Source organism: Pteropus alecto, unplaced genomic scaffold, assembly GCF_000325575.1.
Source record: "Pteropus alecto unplaced genomic scaffold, ASM32557v1 scaffold78, whole genome shotgun sequence".
NCBI classification, from domain to species: Eukaryota; Metazoa; Chordata; class Mammalia; order Chiroptera; family Pteropodidae; genus Pteropus; species Pteropus alecto.
The window spans coordinates 3,089,683-3,114,889 of record NW_006443124.1 but is presented as its reverse complement, the minus strand read 5'-3'; the positions used below and the strand labels follow the sequence as shown (position 1 = coordinate 3,114,889).

The 25,207-nt window shown below is 40.5% G+C and overlaps 1 protein-coding gene across 1 annotated transcript in view; it reads left to right on the top strand.

Annotated features, from left to right (window-relative positions):
* Window positions 1-25,207, top strand: part of ARHGAP26 (Rho GTPase activating protein 26) — a 385,346-nt gene that overhangs the window by 340,897 nt on the left and 19,242 nt on the right. The window contains exon 22 of the mRNA XM_015597932.2: window positions 24,759-25,034. Coding sequence (XP_015453418.1) covers window positions 24,759-25,034 — 276 coding nt within the window. The remainder of the gene's footprint in view (window positions 1-24,758; window positions 25,035-25,207) is intronic.

Genomic DNA, 25,207 nt, shown 5'->3' with positions numbered 1-25,207 from the left:
CCAATGGGACTGTACTTTGAAAGTAAATTTAATGTGAGGAATTACCCACAGGCTTGGCAGGGGACCCCTTTAGGCAGGATAGTGACTTCCAAACACTAACATGGATGTCTCCAAGGCTTTTTTTCATCCTTCATTCAGTTTATCTTACCAGGAATATTACCTCCATGCTCATGCACATTAGAGTAGAAGTCCTTTTACCACTGGATGTAAAGAGCCAGTCTAAAAATGAGAAATTGTTTTGGATTAGCCCTGTGATGTCTTGGAGAATGCTTTTAGACGTTTATGTTAAAAAGCACTCGGAAAGATGGTTCATTTGGAGCCTGAGGAACTGGCTGTTTAACATAAACTTTAAGTGGAAGCCATTAGCCAGAAGTGTAACAGTGGCATGGAAACTTAAATTTCAATACCATAATGTAAATTTCTGCCATGGAAAAAGGCTTAGGTATTTGATTATCATCCTTATGCAATTTTCAGCTCATAATCTCAGAATCCACAAATGCCTTTAGGGTCTAATATGCAAAGAAAATTCCATATGAAAAGGAGATAACTAGTTTCATGGAAAGCTAAAATGTGATTTATATCCAATTAAGCCACAATATAATATGCTTTAGTTCTGGCACTCATCTCTTAACTATTTTGAACAAAAAACTGACCTCTGTAGTCTCTCTAGGGACTATATATCTGTTTGCCTGTTATGTCTGTAGCCCAGGTATGAATTTAGTAGCATCTCTCCTCCTTCTCTGTCCTGGTTTGGGTGATCACTCTAATTATGTACAGTACAGCATTCATCATAACACCTCAGCATATTGGTGTCCAAGTGTCTTTTTCACTAAACTGATCATCTTTGGACCAGGGTCCATCTTGTTTTTCTCTGTACCCCTCGCCTCCTAGAACAGTGCTTGGCTGCTGTTTGGCACAAAGTGCATGCTGAACAAAAGAATCAGCATCTCAGGCCACGTCCTAAGCCTATAGGGTTTGGATCTGTGAAATGTATATGAAGTCACCAACCATAATGCTCCCCAGTGTGAGCAGACCTTATTGAATACCAAGGCGGACGCTCTGTCATAGTTGATTACCAGAGCACAGAGAACCTGGCAATGACAGCGTATATATAGCAGACATATACATGTATTTAATATATACATTGACCCATAGCTGCCTTGGAAAAAAGGTGCCATCACGAGACCAGAAATTTGAAAAAATTCCTGAGAGATTTAGAATCTGGCTGGCACTATTGTTAAGAAGAGTAATACTACAAAATATGTTTATAGTGCTTCCCAGTTTTCAGAGCCATTTCATACAGATATTTTATTCGATTTTTGCATTAACCCCAATCAGCATTTTGCATACCGTATTACATTTGCTCATTAACTTCTGTGATTTCTGCACTGAGCTGTGACTATCCTCAGACCCAGGCCCATTTCCTGTTCACTGTTGTTTCCTTGGCACTTGACAGTGCTATTTATAGGTATTTGATAAATATAGACAGACTGAATAAAGAGTGAGGGCAGATAGTGCCTACATTTTGTGAATGAGAGAAACAGGCTGGGAGGTACTAAGTGGCCCATTCGGTGTGTGGCAGTCTTAAGCTGCTGGGAGGCTGCTGGTCAGGCCTGGACCTTCCGATTCCAAGTCCTGGGTTCCTCCTATTGAATCAAAACCCAGAAAAGACAGCATGGTGTTCAATGTATGGGGTTAACAACTTTGGAAGAAACATAGAAAATGAGAGATTGTAGTTCCCTCTGCCTGGTGTTTCCTCCTCCTTCCTGCACTTGCTGACATCTGTTGTCCCTTTGAAGATGCACTTGAGCTCCTCCAGGGAGCCTTCCCTGACCCCTTCGCCCTTGACTGCACTAGCTGCCACTTTTCAGTGCTATCTCCACAGCCAGTGCTTATTTCTGTCATTATACTTAACAACAGCTGCTGACACCCATCAAGGGCCCCCTTGGTGCCAGACACTGAGCTAAGGGCTTCACATACACTCACAATTTACCCAGGAGAGAGGTTGTTAATGACCTCATTTTTTAGGTAAGGAAACTGAGGCTCAGAAAGATAATCTGCCTTGCATAAGGTCACATAGTTGGTTTGTGGCAGACTGAAAAATCTATCATATGGCTAGGCTGCTAAGCCCGCCACACTCACGGAACTAAAGGCAGGATTCCCTTCTGTTTAGATACCAAGTCTCCCCACTGGACCGTGAGCTCCTCAAGAGCTGAGACTGGATTTTATTTCTCTTCACCATCCAGTCCCTTTCCTATCATTAAGGTGGCTTTTACCAAAAAGTTGTTGGGTGGAAGAGCAAGGGAGGCAGGGAGGAGAGAGCTGTGGGGCCCCGAGTATAAACACTATCTTCTTCTTGGACCAGCCCATGAGTGCCTATGAGGCAAAGCCACATGACTGTGACTTTCTGGCCTGCTGGCTGTGATCACCTCTCCTGAATTCTGCCCTTGCTGCTCAGAACAGACATAGTGAGCTGTGGTTGAAGTCTAGCACCCCAGAATCATCTTCCCTATACCTGGGGCTTGGCTCACTGGGAGTGAGTGAGAGTCATTAGCTCCAGCCTACTCCAGAAGACATTTGGCAAGATGAATCTTGGGAAGGTTTCTTTGACACTTACTTGCCTGAGGTACTTTTCTCCAAAATGGCCCTTTTATTTCTCATTTTCAAAATATAGAGTTATATCCAATGTTTAGGGGAAAAAATTCACATTTGATTTGTAATATGGGGAAAATCCTATGCTGATTTTTGTCATCATTACTCTTGAGACTAAATACAGGCCTCCCTCCTTCCTCCCTTCCCACTCAGCCTGGGTTTTTATCCTCACCTACCTGCTGGCACTGCTCTCACCAAGGTCACCAGTGACCTCCCTGTCAGACCTCACAGACCCCGCTTAGCCTCACCTTCTTGATTTCTGGCAACATCAGGTCTACGGCCTCCTTTGTTTAAAGCCCTCCCTTTGCTTGTTTTTTGGAGACACTACACTCTGATTTTCTTGTTCTCTCTGTCTCTTCCGAAGGCTCCATTCTCCTTAAAAGTTGTTTTTTCTCAGAGTCTGGTTTTAAATCTTTCTTAACTCTTCAAAATTGATCGCATTCCTTTCTATGGTTCCAGTCACCAGCAACGTGCCAAAGACTGTCCACATCCCTGATCTTCATCTTCTGCCTCTTCATATCCACTGTCTGCCAAGCCCCAATGCCAGGTGACAGGCAGGCTTCCTCTCCCTGCCCTGCACCCACACCTGTTCCTTACCATGTACTTTCTGTTTCCATGAATTCCACCACTTCCTGGCTGGTGCCTGGAAACCTGGCTAGCTTCCTTTACTCTCCTTTGTTTTTTTTTTTTTTAGTCACTGACTTCTCTTCAGTGATCAAGATCTGTCAATTCTGCCTCTCTTGCATCAACCATTTGTCTCAATCCTTGCTGCCCCCACCCTCACCCAAGCCTTGCCCATCTGGTCCTCTTGACCCTTGACTGGTCCCTCCGGCTCACTCTCTATACTTCAACCCTTGGGGTTGTTCTAATGTGCATGCTTGAACACCACACTCCCCCCACCCACTCCAAAGTCTCTGATGGGCCCCATGGATACTGTAAACTGCAGAGTACTTTTAAAGGCCCTGGGCAATCCACCGGGTTTGATACCATAGACTCTGTTGAAACTCTCCTGTTGGGCCCTACTGAACTTGTTTTACTTCCTAACCTTGCCCTGTGTCTTCTCACCTCCAGGGAGATGATGTGCTATTATTAAACATCACTTCTTTCACAGTGTCTTTACTGATTATCCATCCTAGACTGGGTGAGGTAACCCCAGCACGTTGGGGAAGCACTTACCCCAGTAGAGCATAGTGTGCTGTCATCAGCTGGGTGTTTGTCTGTCTCATTCTCTGTGGGTCAATGATGTTCTCTCAATTTTATCTCCTCAGCACCCAGCACAGTGTCTGGAACGTAGTAATAAAAATCGTTTTTTACATGAGTGAAGTAAACACACAGAATACATGGAAAAGGATTTCTGGACATTCAGTTTTGGAAAAAGTGGAATTTTGGCCCCCATTTAGGATATGATACTATCTTTAAGATTTTCCGGGGGTTTCGTTTTTAGTTTTAGTTTCACTTTTAATTTTATAAACATATCACACGTTTAGCAGTACCTTAGATTCAGGAAATTGTTTAAACTCTCCAGTGCCTTGCACATAGAATAAAATCTAACCTGTTTATCTTGAGTACATGGTCTAGTCCTTACTTACCTAACCTCCCTGACCTCACATCACAGAGCTGTCCCCCATGCTTGCCATGCTCCTGTGCTTATTCTGTTCCATATACAAACCAAATTCATTCTTGGCATAGGGCCTTAGCAACACCTGTTCCTGCTGCATTAGAAGATTCTGCCCTGATCCTCAAAGCCCCACCCTGCTCTGATCCTTCTGACCCCACTCCTCACTGTCTACTACATCACCCTGTTTTATTTTCCCCATAGCACTTTCCCTCTGAAATCTTGTTTCACCAGCTTGTTTTCTGTCTCTCCTCAAAACGCGGCAAGCCCCATGCGAGTAAGGCCCATCCTGTCCTGTATCACAGGGTCCCCAGCACCTAGGACAAGGCCTGGCTCAGAGTAGATGCTTTATAACCATTCATTGAACGAATCCATTTAAAAAAATTAAATTAAATTAAATTAAACTTGGTTCATTAATGAGCTAAGAATTCTTTTATCTAAAACCTGTGATTAACACAGAAGATGTACAAGATAAGTTCTCATCCACCTTAGGTAATTGTCCTAGGATATAATTCACATTTGATTTTATATACTCGTCACCAAATGTGTCAGGCCACAATGTCCTGAAGTTTCCTAGAAATAGAGACAAATCTTTTGCACTCTCTGTATGGTGGCCTGGCCATGCCAGTTCGTAGGTAAATATTCTCTCTATCTTTAGCCACCCCATTCTCAAACGGAGCCTACGTAAATAGTAATTTCCATAAATCATGTCAAGAAAACTATTTTTTTAAGATATAGTCCTTGCTTAATCATAGTCTATCTGATCCTTTATAACACAGGTTCTTTGGTAAGTTGATGCTACCAGTTGCTAAGAACTCTGACAGGCCCGTGATCATCCAGTTTTGTTGATTCCACCTAAACTCAACGCCTTGACAGCAGGTTGGCTACTTTGATTTTAGAGTTATTCTCCTTATGCCTCATGTCATTTTAAAGTGGCACATAAGCCAATTTCTTTTCCTAGATAAGGCCTGTAGGGGTATTTGGACTGTTTCTGGCGGCAACATAACCTCACAGAACATGTGTAAACATAGTGCTTGGCTGAGGACTTGCGGAGATGAGGGCCAGCAGGTCGGTTGGTGTAGGCCCAGAGTAAAATGTCCTAGAAGGTTTTCTGTTTTTCCACAACACCAGATATACAAGGTCTCACCTGCTGGGCTTGTTATGGGGGCTGAGGAGATCATGAGAGCAAAGCATTCTGGGGTCTGCTTTTTAATGAACCCACAGTCAGTGTTAACTATTACTACTGTTACTTCATCTCAGCTACTGTTCTCAGACACAAGGCCCTGGGCTTTGGTGCTAACACACCGGGAGTTTACCCCATCCTGAGCAGTTGCAAAACTCACCTACCGTCTGTCATCTGCTGGGGAGCAACTTGCAGAATGAGTAGGCCCCAGACAGCTCATTTCTCGAGCTCTTCCCTGCCCACACGTTCTGTGCGTTACCCAGAAAGCAGCCGCAGCATCCACAGTGGAAACTCCCGCGCCGCTCAGCACCTCTGGCTATGGGCCAAGGCAAACCAGGGGGATGGCTTCCTTCACCCACTCCCAGGTGTCCTGCAGAGGTCTGCAGATGCCAGGGCAAGCCTCGAGGCTTCCCAGAGTGACCCTGCTCCCTGCAGATGTCAAAACGAGCTTCTTCCTGTTGTCCTTGTAAGCAGCCATAGATCCCGATGGGGGAATGGTAGAAGGGACTTGGGGAAGGATTCCATTTTCTTAGTTTCACTAGAATTCTGGATAATCTATAATTCTTAAAGATTGTTCTGCTTCTCTTCCTTTCCCTATGGTAGCCACATTGTTTGAAGTCCTTTTGCCCCGGTCAGAAACTCCAACTCTGGAATAAGGGTGTAAGGCATTCATATTCTGAAAGTTTCACAGAGGAAAAGGGTTAAGGGAAAAGGTGCATGTGTGTACATGCTCATGGTTTGAATATTACATTATCTGTTTCGACAAATAAACCTTAGACCAGATCAGTCTATCAAATACAGAGACAACATTGATCTTTCAGGAGGAATTTGCCACCTCCAAAATGCCAGCTGTCCCTTCCTGCTCATTGGAGGGTGAAGAACACCTTTCTTTAATTAGCTGAAATGGAAATGCTCATTACAAATATTCAAGTCTCCAATTCACATTAATTTATTATTGCATACTCTTTTCTCTCTTCTAAAAAAGGAATGAGTAAGGAACATTCCCCCTTGATTCCATGAGGGTTATGAAAGGACATTTTACCTGCCACGAGTGTCTTCAGCATTGTAGCCGGAGGTGTGAAGGCAGTGTCTGTGTGCGTGTTTGTGCTCTGTGCTCAGTATGTGTGTCCCTACTTTAAGCTCATTCATCCTCTTGCCGTAATTCAGGGTTCAGAGTCGGCTTGCTGATTGATAGACTGGAGGAAGCCAGTGATTCTCAATTCGAGGGAAGAGGCTGAGGAAGAACAAACCTCACCCTCCTTTCTCTCACCAAGCCCCTTGTTCCGAGACACTGCAGTGGTTCAGAGCAGCCTCCCCTGGGAGCTCTCATTTATTTCAGAGGAGTGGTTTGAACCTGGATTAAGTCAGCTCCACTTTTGTCTTAGCAGTCTTGGTCAGCTCATTTGACAGAAGCAAAAAAAGTCCATATACCCAAGGGGCCGAAGAGGGCAGGGTAGAAGGAACATGTGTGAGGCCAAATTGCCCCACTGTGGTTGGGGTTATAAAACAGCATGACCTTTCTTGGGAGCAGTGTGGAAATTTGGGTCAGAAGCCTTAAAATGGACTTACCCTTTGACTCAACAATTGCATTTCTAGTATTCATCATAAGGAAATAATTACAGATATATGCAAAGGTAGATGGACTTTTATCCCAGTATTATTCATAATAGCAAAAAAAAAGAAAAGAAATGAAATGTCTACCAATGGTGATGATTTGGTAATTATCACACAGCCATAGACTGCAATGCAACTATTAAAAATTATGCCGTTGATAAATTTTATTGGCATAGGAATATTTTCATAATTAACTACTTTGATAAAAAAAGCAGAATAAAAATTATATGAATTATAGCGCCATTTTAATGCACCAAACAAAATGCATATGGATGTATATGTACACATAGGACATGTATATGTACCCATAAAACAGCCATCAACGTGTTAACAGTGGTAGTTTATGGTGGAAATATTGATGGTTTGTTTAGTTTTTTGTTTTGTTTTGTTTTATTGAGTTATAATTGGACACATATATTAGTTTCAGGCATACAACATAATAGTTCAATTTTTGTATATATTGTGAAATGATCACAATAACTCTAGTTAACATCTGTCACTATACATAGTTACACATTTTTTTTTCTTGTGATAATATTTTTTGGAGATCTGTTCTCTTAGTAATTTTTAAATATGCAATACAGTAATTTTAAGTACAGTCACCATGCTGTATATTACATCTCCGTAACTTATTTATTTTATAGCTGGAAGTTTGTACCTTTTGACTCCCTTTACCCATTTCACCAACCCACCCTCCAACTCCCACCTCTGACAACCACCAATCTGTTCTCTGTATTTATGAACTCAGCTTTTTTTTTCTTTTCTTTTAATATTTCACATATAAATGAGATCATAGGATATTTGTCTTTCTCTGTCTGACTTATTTCATTTAGCATAACGCCCTCAAGGTCCATCCATGTTGTTATAAATGGCAAGGTTTCATTCTTTTTCATGGCTGATTAATATTCCAGTGTATAAATACACCACATCTCCTTTATCCATTCATCTATTGATGGACACTTAGGTTGTTTCCATGTCTTGGTTATTGTAAATAATGCTGCAGTGAATATGGAGGTGCAGCTAGCTGTCTTTTTGAATTAGTGTTTTCATTTTCTTTGGATAAATACTCAGAAGTAGAATTGCTGGATCATATGGTAGTTCTGTTTTTAATTTGGGGAAGGGGGGTCGTTTAGTTTGGGTTTTTGCCTATTATTATTTGTTTTCTACGTTGATACAAATTGCTTTTATGGCTAGAAAGAGAAACAATGAATTTTATTTATATCTTTTAGAAAATAAATATGCATAAAATATATATTATGGGACATCCCTCCCCTTTGTTTTTTTGTCGTTCTTGTTTTGTTTTATATCAAAAATTAGGTGGGGGAGAGGGGGAGAAAAAGTAAGCTGGCTTTGAATATTTGAATTAAACAGGTGCCTGGCATTTTTCTTCCTGATTAGTTTCGCATTGTTATTTATTCCTTTTCTTTACTAATTTATCAAATTCAATAAGTATCAATACTTGCTATTATGTTGAGACACTTTCTATGTGCCAGATACGGTGCCCAGCCAGATATATGCCAGCTCAGTCCTCACAGAGGCCCTTTGGGGTAATATTTTCTCTCGTTTTCAGATGAGAAAAGAAGTGAGGTGGAATCATAAGGATTCCCACCCTCATTTTACCTGCCATGGCCCTTGCTCTTCCCACTTGACCTTGCATTTCCTGTGGGAAGTTTCTCAATGTCTTCTCTAGGCCTACCTTCCTAAAAGAGCCCCCACTGTTTAAAGAACCAGTACATAGTCTATTGGCAGAAGTGAGGACAGGGAGAGGGGAAGTTAGATGTTGACAGGTCGATGGCTTAGATGCAAAAGACAGGAAGGAAGCTGTAGAAATAGCCCACCTGTCACCCCAAGAAATTCAGCAACTTATTGCATCCTAATGTCCAAGGATCCAACCCAGCCTTCCTAGTCCACTTAGTTCTGGCAGATCTTTGCTGCTCACCTTACAGAATATTTTAAGAATGAGCAGCATCATTCCTGTAGCATCTGTATAAAACCTGTGCAGTGCTGCTTTTAAGAGCGTGGAGCCTTCCTTGGAAGAAGACCTACCCCAAGGAAGGAGTATTACCCTACGACTCTGTCCCCCAACCTGCCCTCTCCAGGTGGGCTTCTCAGGAAGCTGTCCACAGGAGCACCCCGGAATTCAGAGCCTCTCCACTGACACACCCAGAATGAGTGTGGGCTGGTAGGTAGTGCCTGTTCTCTCATCTTCCCAGGCCCATTTTCTGCAACATCAAGCATTTCCGTGACACCACCAGTTTTCTCTGACAGCCAATGGAAAAACAGACAACTCCTGTTGGCCTGACCTGGAAAAAGAGACCGGGCCTTAATTAAGATCCAGAGCTCAGTATTGACACCTCCACTTGAACATGAAATTCTGGGCTTCAGGAACAGGTTATTTGATACCTGAGTACCTATCTGCCACTGGTAACACAACCTGAACGCCTGTGAACTTGCCTCTTTGTGTTTTCCGTTGGGGGCTTTGCTGTGCAGACACAAGTAACAGGGCTGTGCTAAGCAGGCGAAATTATCCTCGGACGAAAGCCCTAGAGGCTTATTACTTTTTCTCTTTTTCTTTTTGGTAAGGCGATGGTGCTGTTTTCTCTTCATTTTAACTTCTGTTTCGATCAGTGCCTTAGGACTTAAAGATGGTGTAAGTACCCTGTCCTTAAGGCCACTTCTCATTTTAAAATAGAAGAACCATTTTTTAAAGACAAATCAAGCATATGCTAATCATAACAGCTACCATTTAGTGAACACTTACTGTCTATAAGCTTTAATATACTTAGTATATTATATGTATGATCTCCTTTCATTCTCACCAGTTTTATGAGGTATAGGTATTATTAATCATCCCCATTTAAAGCAGGGGAGGACAATAAAGGACACAGAAGTTAAGTTGCCCAAGGTCATACAGCTAGCCAGTAAGTGGCAGAACCACTATTCAAACCAGTATTGGAGGGCTGTCTGACCCCAGACTCCTGCAATTAAATAACTGTTAAGTCACTATCCTTAAGGATATTGTTTTTATTTAGAAGTCAGTTTATTTACTATGACGGGTATTCTCTGAAAATAGACAACCCATGAAAGTAGTGAGAAGCTTCCAAACTATTTTTTAAGTTTTCTCTTAAAGCGCATTTATGAGATCTTGGAACTGGATTTTTACCTATTTCAACAGGTTCTAGGGCACTTCGGGCAAATCCCCTTTAAGTTGGCTCGCTTTGTTTGCCTCAGGCCCAGCCCCTGTCTGTCCACCAGGCCTGTGATGTATGTGTGCTGGACACTTGTTAGGGAGCCTCGGAGGCAAGGCCAGAGAACAGCACTGGACGCAGGCGTTCACGAGAGTCCGAGTTCCGGAATCAGCTGCCTCGGTTCAGTCCCGGCACCAATTTCTGACTCTTAAAAAATTACTTACCTTTTCCAACTTTCTGCTTACTCCTCTACAGAATCAGGGCAGCCAGCCCTCACAGGGTTATTGGGACGAGTCAGTGGCAAAAAATGCTCGGCCCAGAGCCTGGCATGTCATAATCACTCTCTACCAGTGGGAGCTATTCTTTTAGAGGCGAGACTTTGTGCTGTTGCTACATATTGTCTCAGCAGAGTGGGGGATCATTTTGTCCTTGACATTGACTCTCCTGTCCCAGCTGCAAGGATGACCACAGCACCCTTAATTTTAAACCCGAAATGGAAAATGGGAACACTCCAACTCAAGGGAAACTTCCCCAAAGTACTCCAGCGTAAACTGATCCTTCTCAGAACTCCTTCAGTTCTTTTGACCAAATCACAGATTAGCACTGAGAGTTTATTAATTCAGGGGATAAGTTTACATGTATTTGCTGAGCCAAAAATAATAAGAAAATCCAATAATAAATAAATCCAAAACTTTAAAGGAACAGAATAATCACAAAGGTTGCTGCTAAACACTTGGTGTGTTCACATTGTCTGGTAATTTCTAGAGCTGACGTGGAGCCCTGCGGAAACCAGGCTCAGGGGTTCCCATTTCTGCTTGCTTTTTAGGATTGCCAGGATTAGGGGTGGGGGGAAGAAGTGAGGACAGCATTTTAAAAATACAGTTTTTTTAGGCACCAGCCCAGCTGTACGCTGTTAATTACTTAACGGTGTGAAGACTTTTCATTTTGAAAAACACATTTTATTTCCTTTCATTTTTTTTGTAATTTGCTAAATTGTGATTTGCAGTATTCTTCCCTGAGGAGGATTTTCCTTTCCTTTCCATAGTTTCCTGGGAGAATGACAGAAGGTTAAGTAGATGCAGAACCTGGGTGACAATAAGAAGGAAAAGCGGACAGAGACATGGTGTGGGCATCGGGGAATGGCATTGCAGAAGGCTCGTCCTCACATTTTAGGTGGGCGTATTTGAAAATATAGACTGGTGACTTCTGAACGGAACTGAATGGGCTTATAATACTGAATATCTTTGTAACCGAATTGATACAAATATACTGACAAAGAGTGTGTAAAACTTCAGAGATGTTATACTTCAGATAGTGAAAGTTAGAGTGACCTAGAAAACAGAGGTGTGATAACTGGGGTATTTAACCTCGGGCTTGGTCTGTAGAGATCTGGAGATGTGGCAGCTAGCACAAAGAAGAGCAGTCTCCATGCTGTTTGTTTGTTTGTGGCTTATCTAATTCCTTTCTTCTCAAAGGAACAAGCAAGACACTTTTCTAAGGGCTCATAGAGTTGTCACCGAAAAGGCAAACATTTGTTTCTCTGAGCAGGATGACTTTTTAGTTTTACCAGGAAACAATTTCTTGTAAGAAAAGTACGTTTTGCTGTCACCAGCCACTACTGGGAATTGTGCTACAACCAGGACAGCATTTATTACTGATCTTCCAATCGTTTTTTCCCTTCAAAATAGAACCCTTTCCATTAAGTCCACACTCTATTCTAGGAAAAGCACTATGATGAAGCAAAAAGACTGTGAGGGAGCTTAGGAGGAAATGGGCCTTAATTTTTGTTTTAGTCCCAGATAGTTAAAATAAAAGTAAAAAGATGCACTGACATTTAAGAAAATGAACCCTGAGCACTCTACTTTGTTGAGGTCTCAGTTCAGATGTTACTCCTGAAAAAAGCAGGCCCATCCACAGACCCTAGACCACCCCCACCCTCCCTTTCCCACACAGGCACTTGCTTTCACATCTCCCTGTTCCATAGCTCTTAACAGCATCTGGAATGATCTTATTTGGTTATTTACTTGTCATGTGTGTTACACACACAGAGGGGGAGCGAGAGAATGAGAGGGAGAACAGTTTTTGATCACTAAAGTATTATCAGAAAAATATTTGGGGCACGTACCTCTAATATGTGTTTGTTTGTTTGTTTGTTTTTTCTAAGCTTAATTACTTTTTTATTGTTTCTACATAAAAAATAAAGATTTTTTTTTTCTTTTCACCTATAAAATAATGCTATTATTTTCTTTCCCGATCCCATGGGATCATCTTGCATTCTCCCTTGAGATGTGTGTACCTCTACTTTGGAGACAACTGATTTAAAAGATAAATTTATTTTTCAGTTTAAATTTTATTTCATTATTAGTTTCGAGTATACAGTACATTGGTTAGACATTTATATAGTTTATAAACGATCCCCCTGATTGCTCTTTCTCTCCTCTGGCTCTCCACTTAGCCTTTACATTAATGCTAACTGCATTCCCTATGCCATGCTCCCCATCCCCGTGCCCATCTATCAACAACTAATTTGTACTTCTTTAACCCTTCACCCCATTCTCCCAGCCCTCAACCCGCCTCCCCTCTAGTCATCACCACATTGCCCTCTATATTTGTAAGTCTGTTTTTGATTAATTTGTTCTTTTTGTTCCTTAGATTCCACATATAAGTGAAATCATATGGTATTTATCTTTGTCTGATGTATTTCACTCAGCATAATAACCTCTAGGTCCATCCATGTCGTTGTGAATGGTAGGATTTCATTTTTTTAATGGCTGAGTAATATTCCATTGTATATATGAACCATAACTTCTTGATCCAGTCATCTCTTGATGGGCATTTAGGTTGCTTCCATATCTTGGCTATTGTAAATTGTGCTGCCATGAACATAGGGGTGTATAGATCTTTACAAATTATTGTTTTGATTGTCTTTGGATAAATACCTAGAAATGCAATGGGTCAAAAGGTAAATCCATTTTTAATTTTTAATGTGTTTGTTGTTGTTATTTACTTTTTTATAGAGTATAAATAGGTACCTTACTAACGGTTATATTATGCACATCAGAAAACATATATAAAATACAAAGCTTGCAAGGATCAAATAAAATATGCAAATAAAAGCTTCGATATTTTTTCCTCTACACAGTCTGTGTTCTCACATCTTCCTTTGCAGTTCACTATAGTTGAATATAACCTGCTCGAGAGCAGAAGCTTCGTTTCACTTTTTCCTGTTCTGTTTCCAATGTCTGCAGCAGCACCTGCCATGTAGTAGATGCGCAGTAAATATTTGTGCAGTAAATATTTATTGTCGAGTAACAAACAAGGCTATAGCACACTTCACTCTCCAGGCTCTGAATAGCTGAGGTTTTACTGCATCTTTAGAGAGCGAGGGGAGAAAAACCTGGGTTTTTAGGGTCAGAACGCCTTCCTAATACAGTATGTGCTGAATAAGGGATTTACTGTAATGATTCAAATCCTTCACCAAAGAGGTAATTACAACTTCCTTGATAAGAGCAGAGCTCAGGCAGACAGACAGGTGGTTTCTAGTTTCCCTTATAACAGATGGCACAAGTGGACCAGCTTCTGAAGCTTTTTTAGGAACTTTGCTCATAAACAGCCTCAGTTTTTTCTGTTAGTTCACAAAGTTTAAAATATTTAATATCAGCCCTTTAAGAAAAATGTTGCTGACTTGGAGGGCACGGAGGACATGAAGACAAGTAATGTGTACAAGAAGAGCATTGGGACCATATTGTGAAAGACTTTCAAATGACAGAAACCCAACTAGCTTGAGGAAAAAGTGGAAGTTATAAACTTATAATTTTGGGAAATCTCAGGGTGGATCTAACCTCCAACACAATTGGATCCAGGAGCCCAAATTATTATTTTACTTGGCTCTTCTTCCCTTCTCTATTTATTTTTTAAAGCTTCACTTGCAAACAGATGTTTGCCATATAATGGGGGAAAGAGCTCTCGTCTCCCTAAGCCAGTACATTTAGGTTTTGCATCCAAAAAGAAGAGCATTCATGTACTAGACCCAGTGGATGAATTGTAATCAGTTAAATGTTCATCCTTGACCCAATCACTGTGGCCAGGGGAAAGGGGTACTTGAGTAGCCAGCTTGGATCACATGTCTGCCCCTACAATGAAATTGGTAGGACTTTAGACCCACCTTTATTACTTGGGGTGGAGAAAAACTTCTGCAAATGAACCAGAAGTAGGGGAGTGGGGAAACTGGTGGCAGTAATGAACTGCGACTACATATTCCACTGTACCACAGTAGGAAATTTATTCTACATGCAGTAGGTAATGCGGAGTTTATAAGCAGGGAATTGCTATTCATTCGACAGTTATTTATTAAGCTATGTGTTTAGGAGGTTCATGTAGCCATGTGCAGTGGGATGGATTGGAACAGTAAAAGGCAAAGAAGCCAGGCTAAAGGTTCTTACATTAGTGAGAAGGCCTTGGTCTTCATCCTGGCAGCACCAAGGGAGGAGTATTAAAGTGTTTAAAGCAGTGAAATGACATGAACAGATTTACATTTGAAATGCATGGTCATTTGAAATGATCATGAAGAATGGTCCTCTTTAGTTAAGCATCTATGTAGAAAACCGTCCTTACACTGTAAATTTGTGAGGATTTCCAGAGTAATTTGTATTTACTTCATATTTGGAAAACAACAGAAATTTTAATTTTGTGGAATCAGAGCTAATGGTATTTGGCTGTATCTGTTTTCATTGACTTCTCAGTGGATGTTTGGTTCTGGAGTACAAGAACTAGAGGTGAATATAAAAATCATTTTTCTTCAGTGTGTTTTTTTATTCACAGATGTAAAAACTCTTTTTTTCCACTGGAAAGGGTGACTTTGCTGGAAAATCATTTAGAGTTTTTTCCAATAGAGTCAATAAGCTCCTCAGAATCAAATGAACACGGGGAGAAAATCACCATGAAGTCTAGTGAGATTTCATTTCTTCACTGCAGGCTGAGCCGCCCATTGTAGAAGGTAGCATGGTCATGGGGTGAATGCGGGTTTTGTGCATGGTGACATGATGAAGCGAGGCCGGGCATGGAAGATATAAATGGAGTAGAGATGACTTTTGAGTCAAAATCAGATCGGAAACAATCTTCTATATGTTTAGACTATTCAATAAACACTAGAATTAAAGGGAAGTCAGCTATTTGCTTAGTCCTCAGAAACTGTTGGCCTTTTCATCAAAGTTCACTTCTCCTTATCTCTCTGCTTCATATGCCTTTCATGGTATCCGGACCAAGATTTGTAGGGTTGTGGGAGTTTAGCTTCTTCATCCTGGACATTATCTTTATCAGAAGCACTTTTTCTGTTGCTGAAAGCTCTGAACATAGTGAAATATTTTAGGGTGCATATTCAAGGAATCTCCTTTCCCCAGGGTTACTTTTAAGCTGAAATGCCTTCGGCCACCGCTGCTAATTTTAGATACTCCTTTGTTTTAGCAGTGCACATTTAGATTCTTATTAAGTCCTTTTCTCTCCTTTTCCTCTTCCTAGTCCAAAGGCGAAATAGTCCCTGAAAGCAGACCATATAGAAAAATATGCCAGATGGCCAATGACTTTCAACCAGTGTTGTTAACATGTTGTCCAGCTTACTCAGAGTGTGATATTGGAGATGTCTCCCTCAACTTCCCCATGCCCAGGTGAAAGGAAGATGCTGTTGATTTCTGTAATAAGTTTACCAAAATAAAAAAGTCTCTAAAAAGAGCCAACCTGATTTCTCAGCGAGGAAAGCAAGATGGAAAATTTACTTCTTGCACTTGGAAGGTGCTCAATAAATATTTGTTGATTGTATTTGACTGAAAAAGAAGAGCAGTCCAAATAGTTGGGAGCTGCCAACTGTATTATGTAACCTAAACCACAGATTAGTGCAACAAAGACCGAACTGTCATTTTGCCCCCATTAAACATCCTTCCTCTAGAGAATAAAAGTAGCCATTTTTGTGATTAAAAAGGTTATTTTTTCTATTAATATTTATTAATTTTTGTTAAAAATATAATATATTAACGAGAAAATGTGGACAATATTTTTAAATCACAAAGAATAAAAAGTACCTTTAATCTCATCAGAGGATGCTGTTAATATGTTAATATGCTTACTGTCCATAAGTATGTTTTAAGATAGGTCAGCAGATATTTTTTGTTATATAAAAAAGTGCATGAAATGTAAATATACAGCTTAACAAATTGTTATTTAGCAAACACCCACATAACCACCAAAAAGTTAAGAAGTGCAGCCTCATCAGGACCCAGACGTGTCTCCATCTCTTGCTTTCTTTTTCCCTGTCATAATCTTCTTCCTCCCACAAAGGTAACCACTAATCTGACATTTACAGTAATAAATTTCTTTCTTATCTATATCTTTACTCCTTAAATACAGATATTTGTTGGGTGCAGTAGTTATGTTCAGTGAAGTCACCACAAACACCGAATTAGTGAATACCAAATCATTTCTTCTAGGGGAAATACAGGGTTAGGTTCCTGTGAGCCTCTAGTTACAACATTTTTGTCCACTGGTCAATACATAACCTTGTTTTATGTGTGTTTCTGTTTAAAAACATCTTATTTAATATCATTGTTGACTTATTAACATTAAACTCATGACCAACAGCACTATAATCCATGCCTGCATGAAGCTCATTAAACACTTGTTTTCTCCATAAGGCACATCAGAGCCTTCTTGCATATGGGAACACTAGAGGGCTAAAACAGGAAGGCAGAGCATCTCTTTATTTGACCTCAGATGGGAATGTGTGCATCAGGTGACTCAGAGTGACTCAGATTTCTCATCCCTCTGCATGCGTCTGCAAATGACTATGAAAGCACCATGAATATTGATTCCGGGGTTACAAATAAATTTTAGCAAGTTGGTGAATTCACAAACATGGAATATTCAAATAATAAGGATCAACTGTATGCATCCCCAAAAGACATGATTTTGTTCTGTTATTTCAAGTCTGTCTTCCTTTGCTCAGTGGTTTCAGGAACCATTAATGTAGCTGTGGTGCCTTTATTTTCACTATAGTAGAGTGTACCATTGTATTAAAGTACTAAAATTATTTCTCCATTCTACTTTTGCTGAACTTCTGGGTTGTTTCCAGTTTTTGCTTTTACAGATAATTTACTTATTCTCATACAGGTCTTCTGATGCACATACACACTATGCTCTAGGGTATATGTCTAGAAACGGGACCGCTGAGTCATAGAGAATGAATAATATGTTCATCTTTGCTAGATAATGCCAAACCATTGTCCACAGTGGATGTAGCAATTTATATCCCTCCTCCAGCAAAGTATATGAGTTCCAGATGTAAACACTTGTAAACACTTGGTATTTTCAGCATTATGATGTTAGCTATTTAGTCATTCTGGTAGGTGTGCAGGATCATCTCACTGTGGTTTTAATCTATGTTTCCTGACTTATAGAAAGGTTGAGCGCCTTTTCTTTGGCATTTTCTCTTCTAAAGTCCCTGTTCAAGTTTCTTGCCCATTTCCCACTTGGTTGTCGATCTTTTTCTTACTTATCAGGAGGAAAGTTCTTTGTGTAGCCCTTTGTTTATTTGTATGTTGTAGGCTGTCTTTTATTCTCTTTTAATTTTATCTTTTGATGAATAAAAATTCTTAATTTTAATGTAGTCAGGGATACCAGTGTTTTCCTTTATGATTACTGCTTTTTATGCCCTGTTGGGTAAATCCTAACCCCAAGTTCCCAGAGTTATTCTCTTCTAAAACCTTCATTGTTTGCCTTTGGCATTTAGATCTACAATCCACCTGGAAATCATTTGTTAGGTATGATATCAGATAAAAGGGATCAAGTGTCACTTTTTCCATACAGGTATCCGATTATCCTAGCACCATTTATAGAAGAGTTTTCCACTGTTGTTATAAAATAATATAGGCTCATGATTTAAAAAATTAAAACAGTATAAACAAATATAAAATTAAAAAGTGAATGACCATTCCATGCCTGTGCACCCAGTTCCCCATTCTCAATCCCTTGAGGCAGTTACAGTTCCCTACTTGCAGATTTTATTTTAAGAATAGTTTTTAAATATCCTAGCATCAGAGTGGCTGTTATGCCTCAGGACAGTAGAAGATTGAATCTGGTAAGACTGTTGCTTTCCTTTTCTTTTTAAGTTATGATGAATTAATTTGTTTTTGCGATATCTTCGTTATATAGAAAATGACAGTTGTACTGCACTCAGTTTAAGATAGTAAGGATGTACTGGGATTTCTCAGCAGTCATTCAAATCTTTTGAAATAGCAAGTTTTACCATGTAGACTCCCTGTGGTGCCCTCAAATGCTTCAGTGTTTCCTTACAAATAACTTCATAAATTGTGGATTTTTTTAGTTGAAGAAGAGTTAACACATTTTATTTTAAGAACCAGGTCCGATGTACCTGATATGTGGTATTGAAAAAGATTGAGGGCTGCACTCAGGTTTAACAGGAAAAGAATACTACACTTGGTAACCGTTGTGTGCCGTGCAACACCATAAAGGCATTTGTCCCAATTTAACCTTACTGGTCCTTTCCCTTGAGGGTTTTCCCTGTACAATGAGCAGTTGAAATGTTACTCTTGTCCAGGCATCTTTATTTCCAATCCAAAGTTTTCCCCGCTACCTCATATTTCTCACGAGAAGGGTCAGATGATTGACTGGGAGAAACTTAACAATGACAGGTGCACTATTCTAAGATTTTGGATTTGATTTAAATCATGGAATTATTTGCCATTTCTATCCCAGTTGATCCGAATTTAAAATTTATTTGAAACTTATACTTCAGGAAAATCGTTAAAGCTGGAAAACAGAGTCATTGTACTTCGATTAGTTGAACTATTTTAAAAGCAAATTATTTAAAAGTTATTTTAAAAGCAACTATGTATGATTATTAGGGCCTTAGGGGGTTTCACCAGTTACTCTCTTTAAAATAAGAATCAGGACTCTGTCATTGGCTAAATAAAAATGCATATTAAATTACATTAGATGAGGGAAAAGAATCTGTAGATACTATGCACAATAGTAAGGGTCAGAAAAGAATATAGAACAGTACAACTTGGGGGCATGTGGGCTTTTCCTCTTGTAAAGTTGTGGGACACAAACTGAAAACTCAGGAGGTTGGAACCTGTATATGATTTATGTTGTAAAAACTTCAATGGCCACATGTAAAGAATATATGTGTTCACGTTTTCAACAAATAAAAATGAGTTTTTATGTCACATGCCCTGATTCACCACTATCCAGTTTACCAGTATTTCTTTTGGCCCTGTTTTCCTAGCTGAAATTTGATGTCCTTTCTCTTTTTATGGTACTTTAAGTCAAGATGGAAAAGGATATTTTCCAAGGAAGAAGGATTCACTAATTTGGGATTAGATTAGATTGAATTTTACAGGTTTTCACGGATTCTTCTCTCTCATTATAGAGAGAAAGAAAAAAATACGCAGGCAGTCCCCCTTAGATTTAGTAGCATCGTCCCTGTTCCAGGTCTAATCAGGAAGGGCAGGGTGGGGAACTAAGGGAGCATCATTAAAGTCAACCCAGCCCAGACCTGAGGTCCATGACATGGAACCTGGGCTGCAGGTCACAGTCCACTGCTGGGCAGAGAGGAGCAAACACCAGTTTTGTGACTTCTCCATAGTATACTGCTGGCTCAAGACTCTTTGGCTTCACTAATATACCTCATGCCTCTTAGGCCAATCTCCGAGAGCCCTAGACTAAGCTAACCATCTACCACTCCCAGTTTCTTTCAGAGCAGCCACATCATTTGACCAAGGGTCTCACATCCCCAGGATGTGTTTGTCTCTCTATCCATCTGCTTGTCTTCTTCCCCACGCTAACTTCTTGGCAGAATGCCCTTTGGAAAATTAACATTGCTTCCAGATGGAAACAGAACACGGGAAGGGAATTATATTCATTTTTTTTACATCATTGGAAATGCTAGGAAAGAGAAGAATCTGAGGTAACCTTTGTGAACTGGGGAAAAAACAAAAATCCATCTAATTTTTTTAGTGATAATGGTCCGTGCTGGTGGGGCCATGGTGAGCGACGAGGGACAACCCTTACACACTGTGGTTGGGAACCCAGTTCAGTAGAACCTTTCTGAAAAGCTATTTGCTGGGATGTATCAAGACCCTTTAAAAAAAAAAAAAAAACTCCTAGCCTTTGACCCACTAATTTAACTTCCAGGAATTTGTGCTAAGGAAACAATTGGAGACACAGGCAATGATCCTCAGCAAGGATGTGAGTTGTAGCACTATTTATAATTGCTAAAGGGGGATAATAATCTGTGTGTACACAATAAGAGAATGGTCACATAAATCTGGGTATACTCTACAATAGAACACCCTGTAGCTACTTTAAAAATATGATATCAAAGGCTATTATGACATTAGAAAATACTTTATTAAGTAAAAAAAGGCTACTAGCTATGTATGTAGTATTACCACCCCCAAAACAGTGAGGAAATATACCATGATATTAACAGTGATTATCAGTAGTATAAATCTTGTGTGATTTTATTACTTTCTTGCTTTTGGGTATCTTTCAGTTTTCTACAAGGCCATCAAATTTTAAGTACCAGAATTTTTTAAAAATTAGCTTAATTCTTAAAAGTCAACTTACTGCTCATCTTGTAGTAGCTCAGGTTTTAACTACTGTGTTGTGGAGACCAGAGAGGGTCTGCCACATCCATGATCGAACTGGGAGCCTATGGGGCAGCCCCGTCCACAGTAAGGCAGGCTTGCCCTGGCTGGTACAGCAGATGTTCCATCATTCAAGTGAGTCACCGCAGAAGGGTGTCAGACTTACAATATTGCGACACACTGTGCTTGAACTGTCAGCCACAACCCAGCATGCTTCCAGGCCTTTGAGCCTTATCTTCCTAAACCGTTATTTCTTCACTGTCCAGTGAATATCAGAGAGACTAAGTGGGACTATTTGACTCCTTTTGAGGACACTATGGACCAGCAGTCTAAAGCTGATATAAGCCTTCCATTTGAATCCAAATCAGACAAGTAAATGTTCCTTCCATGTGTTTAAGCTGCTGTTACAGTTGAGCCTTGATGTGGGGGCCTGGGAGGACCCCAGGAATATTTAGGGTAAAAAATGTGCTGGAGTGTTCGGCTCAGAAACTCCCCGCTGGACTGTGAGGGCTGCAGAGAGACCTTCAGGGGTCATCTGCTAAGATCGTAGTTATAAAATTATTTTCTCCTATCCTGTTGTCTTTGGCCTCATTAGTGGGAAAAGAGTTTGAGAATTCGATATTGGAGGTTTCAGAGCCAATAGGAAAGCTAACCATTTTTTTGTCTGTCTGTTTTGTTTGGATTTTTTAGGGGTACTGCTGTTATTTTTAAGTAACCTCTAATCAGATACTTCTGGAGGGAAAGGAACATATAAGATTATATAAAGTCTTGGGTCATTATAATCCTTGTACATCTTATTTCTCACCTATGTCTCTGAGTTGCATTTCTCACCTAAGGTCTCTGAGTTGCATCAAAACTAAAAACGTGCTCTCTGTTCCTTGGAGGAACATATTTATGTTTAGTCATTCTGCTGCTACAGGTCTCAATCATTATGGTATATAAAAATGTTCACTGGTATTGTTGATAGTGAGTTTTCTTGACATGACTCTGAAGCAAAAATAAACAAAAGGTATAATTTCATCAGTAGTTTAAAAAAAATCATAAAAGTACCATGGAGTACTTTATTGTTATACTAAAACTTCATGGTCATAAATTTAAAATTGTATTCATTTTATAGCAAATAAATGTTATTGCTATGGCTATAATACAAGCAAACAAATGAAATTCTATTAGTTAAAAATTACAGTTAACACTGTGGCAATTAACGTGGGGGTTGAAGAGTAAATTCCTATCGTCGTTATGTCTACCCTGCATTCTAACCGCACCCCCAGATAATTTCAGCCTTGTACTAGTGGCCAGGAACCACTTAGATATCCAAGGACGTGAGAAAACATTCAGAACCTACACTGTGTTCATAGACTATGTTCCCAACTATGCCTTGAGCCAAAGGCATAATTCTTGGTACAGATGAAATAGGAAACTTGAGGTGGTCCCTACTTAGAAAACCACTAAAAAGACCAAAAAAAAAAAAAAATCCTCAAAAACAAAAAGTTTTAAGGACTTTCGAACTGTCCTGTGCTAACCACAGACCAGAGAAACATTATTCCAGGCCCCTGGGCCTGGGCTGCTCTCTTGAACCTCCAAGTTGTCCTGGTCAGAACTCAGGTTCCTGGGCTAGGCTACAGTTGGGAAGTGATCCCCAGGTCATTGGTGCCTGCTAGTCATTACGTAGTGGGGTGCATTGTGGTGGGAAGACTGACAAAGTGGTGCCTTTCTTACCAGCTGCAACTATGGAAGAAATGGAGAACTGCACAGTAGTAATGAGGCAGCAGTTACTCAGGGACAAAGTCAAGTAGGAGCAGATGCTAAACCAATAAGAGTAACTTATCCCTCAGCTGATGAATCTTACTATCCTATGTTACAGTTGTTTTTTAATCTGTCCTATCTTACCAAATACATCATAAGCTCTTAATGTTAGGAACTGGCAAATGCTAAATTGTATTCCACTTATTGTCTTGATCATACTAGGTGCTTCATAACTAGTCTTTGCTGGACTAATGGGAAAAAAGAAGAAGTCATGCTCTTTTAATTTAATCTCTTCTATTATATGGATTCCATCTGTGAGATGAATCTACCAGACAAGACTGGAGACAGGATTGGGGATTTTATTGCAATTGACAATGTGTTGAGTCTTATTGACTGTCTGTTGCTGCATTCCCGTTTTCCCTTGCAACTGTGGTGGGCATCTAAAGGAAAGTCATAAATCAGTGGTTAAGAGGGCTTCTAGTACTATGGCTGGATCTGTGAAGAAGTGTGGCACAGCACTGAGGAACAGAGCAAGTCCTGCTACCCCAGAGGCAGTGCACTGCAGCGGCAAGAGCCTTGGGCTTAGAGCCAGGGGTTTGGAGCCTGAACCTTGGCCCTGTCACTTACAGGCTGGATATCTACAGGCAAGCCTTACATCTCTGAAATGGGAATTGGGTGGGTTAAATGAAATTCATTAATCACTTACTTGTAATTCATTGAATACCTATAGGCACTATTTTAGGCATTAGAGATGGTCATAAACAAAACAGACAGAAATCCCTGCCACATGGAACTTATATTCTAGAAATATAATACATTTAATGGCATTTAATAAATGTTTCATTCAGTTAGTCTGAGGATACCTGATGAACTCACAGAATGGGTATTTACTGTATATTGCCATAGGAATTTGGGTTATAACCATGAGTAATTGGGGCCATAGTTGGGTCTCATGTCTGAACGGAGAATGTCCAGTAAGTAGGACATTTACTCATTCTTGCTAAATCCTGCTATATGTAGAAAATCCGTCCCCTGGATTGGATTGCTGTCATTTCACTTCTATAACGTGCTTGGACCAAACGATCCAGCCATAGGCTGAGGTTCAGGGCCTGCAGGTGGTATTGTGGCCAGGTTGTTCCCACATGGTTTTCTCAGTCATTTGTGTTTGCACTCTCTGTGACTTGATGGGATTTTACAGAGCTGTTAAGACGTTTGTTTGTTTGTTTGTGTAATTTTTGAAAATAAGTCAAAGAGCTAGCATGACCAATTAAAATCAAATCATATTTTAGTGAGTAATTTCAACTTTTCCTCTCCAAACTTTTGATCAGCCACTGATCAAAGAACAAAACGACAGATTTAAGGTTCCCATTCCTCCTTTTTTCTACTGCCTCCTGTCTGGGAGGTTTTCCTTGAGCGTCAAAATGCCCAGAATCCATGAGAAACGAGAGAGCAGGCCTGAAAAGCAAACCTCAGAGGAATTGCACGCTACCCGTAATTGCAAGCCCTCTCCCAAGAGGTGTGTGTCCAGACCCATCCTCCACCCATTGTCATTTTTCTAATGTAATACTTCTCCAAGTCTCCAATGAGCACACAGCCCATTTAGTTAAAAACGTAAACAGGAAATTGTTTTCTGGCTGAATGGCCTGTGTGGCCCAGAAAAATGCTCATTTTTGCTGAGACACAACTTTAAAACTCTCGCACAGCACTGGAAGCTGAAGGCTGGCTATAAACTAGCCCGGCCCCAAACCGAGGCTGGTCATGGGATATTGGTGTGGGAACTCATATACACGAGGAATGGGCATTTTTCACCAATGGCCAAAGAACAATGGCACAACTGAAGAAGCTCCTTTTACCTAGAAAGCAGTTGTTTTGCAGGGCAAAGAGACATTTTAATGCTCCGACGAATTACAGAACAGGCATTACTTGGAGGACACAGAGGTTTGACCTGGAGAAATGCGACTTGGCGCTGACGACACACCCTGGGTTTCAGTGCTTCTCTAGTCTGCTCCAGCTCTCCATCATTTGGCCTTCCATGAACCTCCTGTGCTCCCGTTGTGGTTTCCCTGTGTGCTGATGAATTTTCTGATTGTTATGTCTTGCAGCCCCCCGAATCCAAGCCCAACTTCACCCCTCTCGCCATCTTGGCCCATGTTCTCGGCGCCATCCAGCCCTATGCCCACCTCATCCACGTCCAGCGACTCATCCCCCATCAGGTCTGTTGCAGGGTTTGTTTGGTTTTCTGTTGCTGCCTTTGTTCTCTCATTGGCTTGGTCCTCTCTTCATGCAGTGTTCAGCCTCCTCGTCAACTTTGTTCCCTGCCATCCAAACCTGCACTTGCTTTTTGACAGGCCAGAAGAAGCGGTTCATGAAGACTCCAGGTAAAATCACGGATGATGACCAATCTGGTCTTGTTTTTCCAAAGCTGGTCAGGGACAATGGGGGACCAGCCCCTGCCCTCTCATCACTCCAGAATAAGAGTCAAAGCTGGGAGGGACTATCTGCATGAACGAGCATGGCATTTTCCACAGCCTTCTGAACCCTTCCTTCGGTT